This window comes from Neopsephotus bourkii, unplaced genomic scaffold (assembly GCF_033783945.1).
Source record: "Neopsephotus bourkii isolate Nb327-2 ecotype Australia unplaced genomic scaffold, CSIRO-AGI_Nbou_v1 NB_1749, whole genome shotgun sequence".
In the NCBI taxonomy this organism is placed as follows: domain Eukaryota; kingdom Metazoa; phylum Chordata; class Aves; order Psittaciformes; family Psittacidae; genus Neopsephotus; species Neopsephotus bourkii.
Window position 1 is genome coordinate 9,290,020 of NW_026902223.1, and position 12,201 is coordinate 9,302,220.

General features: G+C 42.8%; 1 protein-coding gene across 3 annotated transcripts in view; it reads right to left on the minus strand.

Annotated features, from left to right (window-relative positions):
* The window catches only part of SEC14L1 (SEC14 like lipid binding 1), a 40,105-nt gene extending 31,212 nt beyond the window's left edge, over nt 1-8,893 (minus strand). Inside the window, exons 1-2 of one of the 3 annotated variants that reach the window (XM_061377046.1) lie at nt 8,740-8,893; nt 7,211-7,301 (exon numbers count right to left, since the gene is read on the minus strand). In XM_061377046.1, coding sequence (XP_061233030.1) covers nt 7,211-7,273 — 63 coding nt within the window. In that variant the 5' untranslated portion in view covers nt 7,274-7,301; nt 8,740-8,893. Of the gene's footprint in view, nt 1-7,210; nt 7,302-8,121; nt 8,143-8,261; nt 8,372-8,739 lie in introns of those variants that run through there. The other 2 variants (XM_061377047.1, XM_061377049.1) reach the window with 2 other exon arrangements.
* Nucleotides 8,894-12,201: the final 3,308 nt, after the last annotated feature.

Below are 12,201 nucleotides of genomic sequence, written 5' to 3' on the forward strand. Positions count from 1 at the left end.
TTCCCCATGGAATGGAGGGCTCCCACAGTGCAACATGCACTGACAAATGCCCTGCTGACTTGTTCCTTCCTTCTTGTGGCCAACTGCCTTCAGTTCACTGACACTGCAGAAGGGTTCACCAGCCCCAAGTGAGCCTGCTAAGGAAATGAGGCTGACAAGGGGGGTTATTTCCCCTTTTTAATAAGGCAGCTTTTGACTAGCCTAAGCTGCCTTGCTGATGAACATGCCTTTGCAAGAAAGCAACACGAGCGAGCTGGTACACCAACAGCTATAATGGTAAACCATATATTTGGTTGTGTTTCTCTGACCCTTATAGCAAGCTCATGAACCACAAGCTGAAAACCTCTGTGGACCAGGCTGAAATCAGCATTACTCGAGCAAAAGCAATGCAGAGAAAAGCCAAGATGCTGAGACCTCATCTCAAATTTTGATGGCTCATTGCTTGCTTGTACTCTTTTGGCAAGGCTCCTCCATGCTGCAGTGCAGCTGGATGATGCCAGCCAGCCCTTCCAACAGGAGCTTCCCAGCAATGCTGCCACCGTGTCTTCCATCAGCACAACTCTCACTCATTATAACCAAAACCAGCCGCATGTGAATTGGCTGTGAGAAAGCCGGATTATTACATTACCTGTAATGTAATGTTAAGGCCTTCACATTTTAACTGAGCAGCCAACCTGACCTGCCTTAAATGTATCACGAAAATGAGATAAAAAGTTCATAATTCAGCTTAACAGCCTAGTTCTTAATTTAGAATACATACACAGTAATTTTGAGCTACATGAAAAATTGGAAGACACTTGGGAGAAAAGAAAAGAGACCATTTAAAACTAACCTGTAATTAATTTGAACTGGAGCTAATTAACACATTTCCTTGCAAATTCTCAGAAGATTCATTTTATATTCAGAACACAAGTTTTAAGATCACATCACTTCCCTCCTTCCAGAAACATACGGAATTTAAACCTAGTGCAAAGCAAAACGGGCCTTGGTTACAATGAATACCCCTCAATCTTGTGCTCCAAAATCCTGGGGGTCACCTCCAGTCCCTCAGGCTCTCCTTCTCCCTTCTCTTTCCTTGCGTGCTTGTTTCCTAAAAGTACAGCAGTTCAAATACTCTGCTGTAAAACAGCAGTAAGGGCTCCACAGGAACAGCAGATGGCTCAAGCCGGAAGTGCACACAACTGGCTGTACCATATGGAAACACCTCATCCTACATCTGCAGCCGGTGCCTCTGATCTCCAAGCAACCCCTGGCTTCTCAATGGCCATGCTTTCAAAATTAACAAAAAGGAAATACACCATACCTCTTTCCCACAGGGGTTTTGAAGGCTTTTACATGTGCTGCTTAATGGCTAACCGCATGTTAAACTAGGAGGATGATGTTACACCTTTTCCAGATGGTAACCACAGTATCATGAGCATCTAGGACTCTGCAGAATGTGTTAACCACTTCCTTTCTGCCAGATTCCCGTGTGTTCCAAAATTTAAACTCAAAGACAACGTCACTTGGCTGATCAACAGATCCTAGAGCAGCACTTTGTACAAGTCTCAGAGCTAAAACACCTGCAGAGGGTGAAAAGCTTAGAGTGCTTTCAGAACAAAGGAACAAGAGCTGTTTTGATACATATTTCTCTTCCATTGACACCTTTCAGAGTTTGACAGTAGTGGTGGGTTAGCTTTTCAAGCACAAAAGACTTGTTAAAAACAACAGATTCAAAGCATTTGGTGAGCAGAACTGCAGCTATCAGCTATAGTCAGAGGTCATGTGTTTGCCCACAAAAACCAGGAAGCAGCTAGCCATGGAAATAGCTAAAAGGGCCATGAAACAACATATGAATTGCACAGTAAGCAGGCTAAGTCAATATTTTCCCCTAGTGCTCAACTTAACTCTTACATCCGTTAGCCACTGCTCGTTCCAAGCAAGTGGCCAAAAATTCATTTGTCCTTACAACATGCACTAACACAAGAGACCATCAACAATGACATAAACCAGTAGCTGAACTGCAGACACTTAGTATAGAACAAGAAAATCCATACAAGGCACTGTTCCACCTCACTGGAACAAATAACCTTGGATTTTCAACAAAGACAGGAAGCAAAGCTTGATGAGAGTCTGGGAGTCATAGGCCAGAAGCTGAGCAGGTTACGGAGTGGAAGCTCAGCTTGCTCCCACCCCCAGGCTTTGGGTATCCAACATAAGGCCTCAGGAAGGTGCACCACATCAGGGGAATAAATCCTCTATACACTTAAAGCTCACTTTGTGCTTTCAAAAGCACCTGGAGAATAGCTTCCTTTTGCTCCTCGGCCTCTCAGCCCCTTCACATGGTTTGCTGAATGCAGTTTTTCCAAGAAAAAAGAAAAAAAAAGACTAGAAAGAACAAAACTTGTAGGGCTCTATGAGCAGATTAGGCACTTAACTTGATACAGTTATTCTTTTTTAAAATGAGATTTTAAAGTAATAACCTTTAAAATTAAAAGATTATGTACTACCCGATCAGGAAACTCATCCCAAATCTAGATCAAGGGATTATAGTTTGATTTGTAAATCTAAAAGAAAGAAACAATTTTTTTTTTCTAATCTGATCTAATATTGAAGCCTATTTATGCCATATACAATATTATTCCTTTCCTGTAATTTAAGGATACTTTAACTCATGGAGATTTGTCTTAAACACACTTTTTTCCAGATCCATAAAACCAAAGAAAAGCAGTCAGCCCCTTGTTCAAAAGCAGTAAATTTGAGCCATTAAAATTAAAATCTAATCAAAAGGGCACTACACATCATACTTATTAAGATTCATGCTTTAGATATTCTATTAGACCAAAGGAAAAATGTGAGACCATTTTTAAAGGATTATGATGAGAACACATAGTTCAGAAGGAAGCAATTTTCAGCCCCAAGGCAGTGCAAGATTAATTGCAATTTTGATTTTAAAATCAAAACGAAATGTGTTATTTCCACAACTGCAAGCTCCTGACATTGATGGCTACTTTACCTACATTGTTTGGCACCAGTGGAAGCTGACAGATGCCAGCAACTTTATTAAGTGGAAACCCTATTTTAGGTATTCAGAAGACTGCAAAATACCCTTGGAAGTCTGTCTCCTGTCACAGGCAGAGTGGAAAAATGTTCGCTTTCACAAAGCCATGAGGCCTTAAAAATCTCTGTAAATTTGACTAAATGCAGCAGGACACGTTTAGAGCACACTTGCTGTGTTCATTCACATTACTATTACATTTTCTTCTGAAACTAAGTAATTTGCGGCTGTAAAGAGGACATTTTCTAAACTGGCTAAAGAGAAATATACTTCACCACAGAACTTCCAGAAATTACATAAAATAAAATCTCCTCTGGTCAGCATTAATTCCACCTTTGGAATGCCATAGTAGATGATTATTCCTTATTTAAATTTACTTTGGAAATTAAACTCCAGGGGAATTACCCACTGCATGCCAGACTGAAAATGAACTGTGAACCTCCAAAGTTAATTTTAGCCTCGTGTGTGTTAAGATTTCAAGTTTTTAATCTGCCTTTTAAAATTAAGAACCACTTATTCAGCCAGGACCTTATATTAATTTAAATGTAAGCTTCTTTAAGCCAGTATAAAAAATTGAATTGATAATCTTGAAAAGATTTATAAAAGCAGCCTCTCAGGTTTTTCTCCAATACATTTAACCTCGGTAACTTGACAAGTGAGTCTAAGTAAACAGTCATTTTTCCACATTTCAGCTGCTTCCAGCATTACGTAAACTTCAAAATGAACAGGAGGAGAAAGGAGGCAAGATTCTATTCCCTCTGATGAACAACTGTGCAAGTTGTTGGGGTTTTGATTTTAAAATATGTATATATATATATACACATACATATGGAGAGTTTTCTAGAAGTGGTTTATGACAGATGAGCCACAGAGCAGCCAAAATTCATCATGTCAGCACTGGTACCCATTTGGTGAAATCATATTGCCTGTGTTAGGTGTGTCAGACAAGATGTGATAATTTCTAGCCTATGATTCTAGAATTTTTTCAAGTTTAGGAGATAGTTTCATTAGAAGATCTGCATCCGGTTCTTTCTGCTTTTAAAGTAACTTAGATATTATCTGGAACTAAACAATTTGCCAGTAAAAGGAAATCTTCAAGGGAAGTAGCTTATATTAAATGTCATGTGGCTTGCCTTTAATGATGAAGGAAGGCAAGAAGCACACAGCAATGGATCTCCCAGCTCTCCACCAACAGCAGAACTTCAATTCTCTTGTAGGTTTGAGAGATAAGGAGCTGTGCCTTGAAGTATGCTGTCACACAGATACATTAGGGTTCAACAGACAATTTTTGGATTTCAGTGAAGGAGATAAGAAAAACTTATTTTCAACACCAATTCAACTTAGAACAAGAATTTTCACTGTGTCTATTTTAAAAGTCTTTATATCATAATTGCCTGCAAAACACTTGTCAATCTTGGTTTAGATCAAAGTAAAATTAAATCCATTTTTTGGTCTTAATATAGCTGCACTCACCCTTCAGAGAGAACAAAGTTCTCTCAAAACACACTAGAGCAGCATGAATGGAATGCTGATTGTACTTTATTCTCCCTCAAGTACCTCTTTGAAACCCAGGAAAAGTGGGCAAATAGGAAGTTTGTAGTGTAAATGACCCACTCTGCAAGTGGCATTCACTTGGCTGCTTATAGAAGAGTTTTATGCTGATTCCTCTATCTGAAAGCTAAATATTAGTTTGACTTAATGAGCTCCGATTTGTAACTGGAACATGTATCATCCAGGAACCCTTTACAGTCCACAGGAGCTTCATTGACACTGGTGGTCATTACTCTCCATAGAATGAATTATTTCTTTAGTTCCTAAGGGACTCTAAGGGAGGACCACTTACCAAATAGACTCTTTAGAAGTACTCAACACCTTCAGACAAAGATGAGATCCCACACAACAAGAGCCATGCTAGAAACGCTGATTTTTGTTAGACAGCTCACTATAAAGAACATTGCTGACACATTGACCAGAGGTTTCTTTGAAAGGCTTTTTAATGACAGCTGAGCATCTCTGGTATATGGGTTTAAGCCTCTATTTGAGGACACATTCTTTCAAAGGTTGGGTGCAAATAAGAGAAAGGGATAGAGAAAAATCAAATAAACCACCATACTGTTAAAGCCGTTTGTTAGGTGCTTGAAATTCAAGCTTGGTATACACAGGGATGTGTTCGTTTCAGAAAAGCTGCTGGCACTGTTAAAATAACATTTATAGCACTTTCTTGCTGAGAATATGCAACACAGTACTTCTGCTTTAGCAAGCACAAAATTTGACACAAATAGTCCTTCCAGAAATACTTCCACTTATGCAATCACTACTCAACCAAGGGAAAACAGTAAAAAAAAGCATTAAACTATCATATACTATTTATATTTTTTAAAGAATTCAACTCCTGGATGGACTCCTCTGCATGGTTTGGAAAATGCATGAGCAGTTTTGACAGACCATCACCAGGAATTCTGCAGCCTTTAAAAGCCAGTAACAGCAGCAGCATGCAGGAGAAAGATGTTCATCCACTAATCACATCCTGAACAAGTTCAAGTGATAACATGCTGCCCTAACAGGTGAAATAAGTCATATGTATGATCACTAATCTAAACTTCTAGTCTCAGAAACCATCCTGTTCAGCTCCTTCTTTTTATAAAGATGTTTCTTCTCTTAGTTCATTGTTTTATTTCTCAACTATTATTTCGTCCTAGTTATGTATGTAATATAGCCTCTTTCTTTCCCAAGAAGAAAAGCTTTTATGTAAGGAAAAAAATTAATATTTGGTAAAGTTTATTCTTCAACTGTTATACCCAAGATACAGAACATTTTGAGAACTAATATTAATAGTCAGAAGTTTTTCTAATTAAACCCATTCTGAAAAACCCCAATGTCAGCATTTTGACTTAAAATGCCCTTGAAGTAACTTAAAAGAAGAATTTTTGCCTTCGATTCAACAGTAAGTTAAAGACTCATTGATTCAGCAAACAGCCAGAGAATTTTGTCCAAGAAACTCATTTTGGTTGACTGATCCAAGAACAAGAACCAGTATACTTCACTGAAGGCTAAAGTTACACAAACAAATTTAAATTAGAAACCATTTGAAGCCTAGCTGTCAGGCTGTAGCAAGGTCCTAGAAGAGCTTAAACATATCACAGATTCTTCACCACTCATGAAAATAAACACTCTCTGCCCTGAAGTGTTTGTAAGAGTAAGAGCTGCATGTGTAATACAGGAGGCAGCTTTAGGAATAAGACAAAAAGAAATTGAAGTATTCCCTCTAGAGTGACCTAACCCTTTTTTGCCCTGTGACTGCAAAGGATCACTTCTGTAAGGAACTCTGCACTCAAAACCATGTGCTCAATCTAAATATTTACATTATGAACACTATTAAAACTCTCTCTGAAGCCATTAAACATAGTATTTCCAGCAAGTGAAATAAAAGAACTGCTGTTTAGATTCTTAATTAGTTTTAACTATTTTTATCAGGCAGAATCTAATCTGGCTGCTCTCCCTAACCAATCTTTGTAACTCATGAGAGCCACACAGCTGTGGCTTTGGCTGAATATACCTTAAAATGTCAAATACACTTCCTTTCTGTTTTCTAAAAGAAAAAAGAGAGGGGAAGAGAGAAAGAAGAGGGAACCTGATGAGGATTTTGGTTTTTTGTTACCATATGTAACACTAGCACACAAATTGGCAACCATGCCCCCAAGAGGCTTACTGTTCATCTCTTTGACCTCCCTATCAATCTTTTCCGCTCCCACCCCAAAGTATTAGCAATGGTCTGAGTGCTTTCTCCTCTTTCATTTAGGCTTATTGTTGCTTTCACGGCTTTGTGCTCTGCAGTCCTGTGAACTCTGTTCTGATGAAGACACAACCACACCAATCTTTTAATCAACGTAGTTGACACTTTCTCCCATGCTGGAATAGATTGCTCCCAGTAACCAGCTGGGAAATAAGTCTCGAACCTGCTTTTGCTTTAACTTTAAAATAAATCTATAAGCTATATCTAAACTTTGGGTAAAAAAATACTCCAGTTAAAGAAGCAACTATCAACATCTGATATTTTACATATTGTTTCAGATTTCTGTTTTACAGTACCTATCAAACAGAGCCCTTTCCAATTGTACTTTGCAATACAAGGAACTGCCAAGGAAGAAAATGACAGTAAAAAATAATACTTACAGCCATAATTAGCTCAAAAGGGTGTTTATACACCCGCACGGGGGATTGGTACTTCTGCACCATTGCTGCGGTTAGTAAGCTCAACTCAAACCTGGAAAAGAAATTTTTAAAGCCATCTGTCAAATGCAGGAAGCCATTTTCAATCTTGTCTTAAAATTATCTTGTGCGTGCTCCCCCGCTAGCAATTCTACAGGAAACCCTTCACAAGTCCTTGACTTTTTCCTTTTGAAGATGCAATGGGGCCCTAAAGAGCTGCATATATTTTTCTCAGAATTGACATCATTTCTTCCAAAGGCAACACAAAATTAGCACACTTTCAGTCCAGTTTTAGCAACAGATCTTCAACACACTTTATGACTCCTCATCAGGATGGTGAGACTTCCTGTGCTGCTACCGAGAAACAAACATTGACACATCCCAGCTGAAGGCAGAAAAGCAGTGCCCAGTCCCCCAGCATGGAAAGGGGGCTGCTTGCTTACAGAGCATTCTGAATTGGGATGGTTTAACAAGAAAACAACAAAAAAAAGGGAGGTTAAAGCATTAAACAAGTGTTAAACCCCCTTGTTTCTAGAAAGAATGAAAGAAATGGATCACTACAGCACACTGATATAATGCATTCCTTTCTCATTTCCAAATCAATGAGACTTGAAACAGAAGAGATCGCTGAAGAGAAAAACTTAGAGGCACTACAAACATTCCAACATGTACTCAGAAAAAAATCACTAACAAAACGGCCCGGAGTTACTCTAAAGGCTTTGTGCCTGCTTTCCCCAGCAAAGTGACCCAAACCCTCCTGAATGCAATTACGTTTATTGAAAAACGCTGGCATCAGCACTGGCAGATGAACCCCGGGCTGCTAGCCAGGCTCGCTTCAGTGAGAAATGCATTTATTTCAGTACTTTAAGCATTACTTTTAATTCTTTTTACTGCTTCCTCACGTTATCTACAGCGTTTCTGGAGAGCGTTATCAGCTAAGGCTACGGAGTGCGGCAGATGGGTAACGGCAGCTCCCCAGCCCCGGCAAGCAGGCAACAGTAAACCCAAGAGTCACAAGAAAGTTCACCCGACATCCTCGGCAAGAGCGGAATTTACCCGTGACTCCCCCGCCTTCCGACAAATAACACCTGAATCAGCAAAAAGAGCCGCAAGCCCCTACAGAACAAGAGTTACACAACAAAGCAGCAGCTCAGCGCTTCACTCCCCGTGGGGACCAGGGCAGCGCGGCCCCCGCCCGCTGTGCGGTGTCCTCCCCCCCGGGCCCGGCCGGTGCTCCGGGAGGAGCCGGGGCCCTGCGGGCACCTGTGACAGCCGGGACAGTGCGGCCCGCCCGAGCGGTGGGAGGCCGGCGGCCGTTAGCCCTCACCACCACCCAGGGAGCGCCGCCCGCCCCTCGGGGCTCCCCGCGGGGGCCCGGTCCGACCGCGCTAACGCTGAGGGGAGCCGGCGGGAAACTTGGCAACGGCTACGGGGAAGGGGGGAGGAACATGGAAGGGGAAAGCCAGGTGCAGCACCGGCGCAGCGACCCTTACCGCCTCCCGCCGCGACGGCCGGCCGCGCTCTGGCCTCATGCCGGCGTGGGGCAGCGCCGGTTCCGGCAGGGGAGGGGAGCGGGTGCCGCCGCCGCCTGTTGTTACTAGTGACAGGGCGGGGCTTGGCCGCCGGCCCCGCAGTGCGCGTGCGCGGCCCCGCACCGCCTGCGCAGGCGCCATGGCAGTGCGGGTTGGTGTGAGGGGGTTGTTCCGCACATAGACCCTCAGCATGGCAGCGGGATCGGTGGGGTCTGTGTGGCTTCCCTTCACCCACCCGCCCTGAGCACCGCCTTGGTGCTGAGCCCTTTAGTAATCATGGAACCGTTTATGTTGGAGAAGCCCTTTAAGCTCATTCGGTTCAACCACTCCCCAGCCCTGCCAAGGCCACCCCTAACCCATGGCACTGAGGCCTCGTCTCCACGCTGTGTGAACACTTGCAGGGACGGTGCCTGCAGCCCTGCCCTGGGCAGCCTGTTCCAATGCCTGAGCACCCTCTGGGGCAGGAATTGTTCCTCAGCTCCATCTAAACCTGCCCTGGTGCAGCTTGAGGCCGGTTCCTCTTGTCCCATCCCTTGTTCCTTGGGAGCAGAGCCCAGCCCCTCCTGGCTCCATCCTCCTGTCAGGCAGTTGTAGGGAGCAATCAGGTTCCCCTTGCTTTTGGCTAATTGCCCGCAGAGGTGCTGAACCTGTCCCTGGGACTCGGAGGTGAGCAGGATGGGGCACTGGCACCCAAGGCCCACACACAGCCTGTCTCCATCCCCCTTGAGCATCTTTCTGCCTGTCGCCTGTCTCCTGCAGCTGCAGTCACGCAGCCTGGGGTGCTTCACAGTTTGGGGTGTCTGAAAGAGATGCCTTAGACCATGTCTGGCATGGTTTAACCGTGATGTACGGAAAGGAAGAAACACAATTACTGCTTTGTGCTTGCCAGTGTATCACAAACTCTGTTAAAATCAGGATGTGCAAACTAGGGGCTCATGCCCCTGTTCCCTTCAATGACTCTATTAAGGCAATTTATTTACCCAGAACATGTTTTATTACTGACTTACTCCCTCAGAAAATAAATCCTTCTACTGAAATGGAGGATCATTATCCTGTCCTTTTGGTGCAGTTCTGTCTCTAGGAAAGCTGAATTTGTTGTTGCTATTAATAAGCGATTCAGCTACAATTCTTTCTCTACCTGAACCATGTTTCTTTTAGTCAAGAGCAGGCTGTTGTCTGATCTGAAACCAGTCCTTACAAGAAGCTATTTAATGTGTTCAGGATTTGTTTCTCTGAAACTGGTTTCTGCTGTGGCACTTGGCCAGTTGCCTTCATGTAGCTGATGTTAACTAGTTATATCTAGTAACTCTGTAATTAGATTTAGTTATCTGATTGATAGTCCCTGCCATTATGCCTGTAACATCCTTTCCCTGATCTGAAAGCTGAGATATAATCCTACCAACATAGAAGAGCAAGGAATTTACACCCACTCAAATTCTTTGCTCATAACATCTCTCTTTAGAACCTGAGAAATGTTTTACTTCTCACTGGCTGCCACTATTCTACTGAACCAAATGGCCATATAACCAGAAAAGCTTTATTTGGACTTCTAAAGGTACTCAGTGTTTATTGATAGAGTGAAAGTCCATAATTTAACATCTAAATCAGTCATGGTATGTGTCTTGCTTGCTTTCTACAGAAACAATAATCTTAACAAGATAGACACAGAAGAGGAAAGGGATATGTTTGTATTTTTTTCTTTTTAATAGTGTTTATATTCCTCTTACCTCTTCTTTATGGCAGCTCCAGCAGTGTGTCGTTAGAAGGAATATAAATGAATAAACGGGTGGGTGAAATGTTTTAAGGAAAGCCCTGAAGCATGCTGAAGGCTGAAGGCTGTGTCCCGGAGGACACAGGCTGAAAGTGCAAACCATAGAATCATAGAATACTTAGGGTTTGAAAGGACCTTAAGATCATCCAGTTCCAACCCCCTGCCATGGGCAGGGACACCTCACACTAAACCATCTCACCCGAGGCTCTGTCCAACCTGGCCTTGAATACTGCCAGGGATGGAGCATTCACAACCTCCCTGGGCAACCCATTCCAGTGCCTCACCACCCTCACAGTAAAGAACTTCTTCCTTATATCCAATCTAAACTTCCCCTGTTTCAGCTTGAACCCATCACCCCTTGTCCTATCACTACAGTCCCTAATGAAGAGTCCCTCCCCAGCATCCCTATAGGCCCCCTTCAGATACTGGAAGGCTGCTATGAGGTCTCCACGCAGCTTCTCTTCTCCAGGCTGAACAGCCCCAACTTTCTCAGCCTGTCTTCATACTCTCCAAACATTACGAAGGGAAGGGAAGCTGAGCTTTAGGAAGGTTATGCAAGGTTGCTCATTCCCCACTATCTGAGCACTTTTCCTGGATTGCATTCCTTCACGTTATGAACTTTGGTTACACAACTCAAAGCCCCGTCATCTATCTTCTTTCAGGCAATATTGCCATGGAAATTAATGAGAAGTATTGGTAGTAAGTCCTTTATTATTTATAATAACTAACTTAAAGCGCAGTTGCCTGAGGGCTGATGTATACAAGCAGAGATTGAAAATGCCTCACGGCCTTGCTGTAATTGACTGCAAGCCCCTGGAATTTCAGCAGGCAGGGACTTGCTCTGGTTTCATTTGCTTGCATCCCAGAGAGTGAATAACATGCTGTGGTCCTGGCTTCTTACTGTCCTGCAGGTCTGATCTTCGCAGCTTTTGCCCTAGAGGAGATTGTTAGGAGTTCTCAACAAGAGGGAGCATGCATTCATTCAAGGTCTTGCTGCCAAGCTGTAGGTTTATTAAAAGTATGTGAAAGAGGGATGAGATTCTGAGTCCAGACGTACTGATGTTCTTCAAGAGCTGTTCCCTAATAAATCAGTGCCATCCGAGTCGCTGGAATTTTTTATGCACCACTGGCTACACTGGAATAACTGCCCTCTTCCTAAATCTTTAAAATCATGAAAAAGGACCCAAATGATAACATTTCCAGCTAAAATAAGCATGATGACTGACAAACAGCTAATGGGATGGAGATACGCCCTGGGGACATGCAATTCCCCAGTGTTCCTATTAAACGCATTGCAGATGCGTAACTAGGTGTCACAATTGTTTCATTCCCTTGTCAGTCTGGAGAGCATCTGGTGGTGCTGGAATGTGGGGTGGTGTGAATTCCTTCACCCCTTTACTCTTAAAACTACAGTAACTGTAACACCCAAGCTCAGGCCTCCAGATGCACAATGAATGTGCTCATCTGGAACAGCTGTATGTATTTTTGTAAGCGCTACATAGCCCATACTGGGGAAATGGTACAGAGGAGGAGAAGTTTCTCCAGGTATCTCTGGAGATCATGAAGCCCTTTGGCAGGGAAGATACTAATAATCCCAATATGTAGATATAAATATTAAGGCTCACAAAATACTTTAGGAAAAGTCAGTAAGA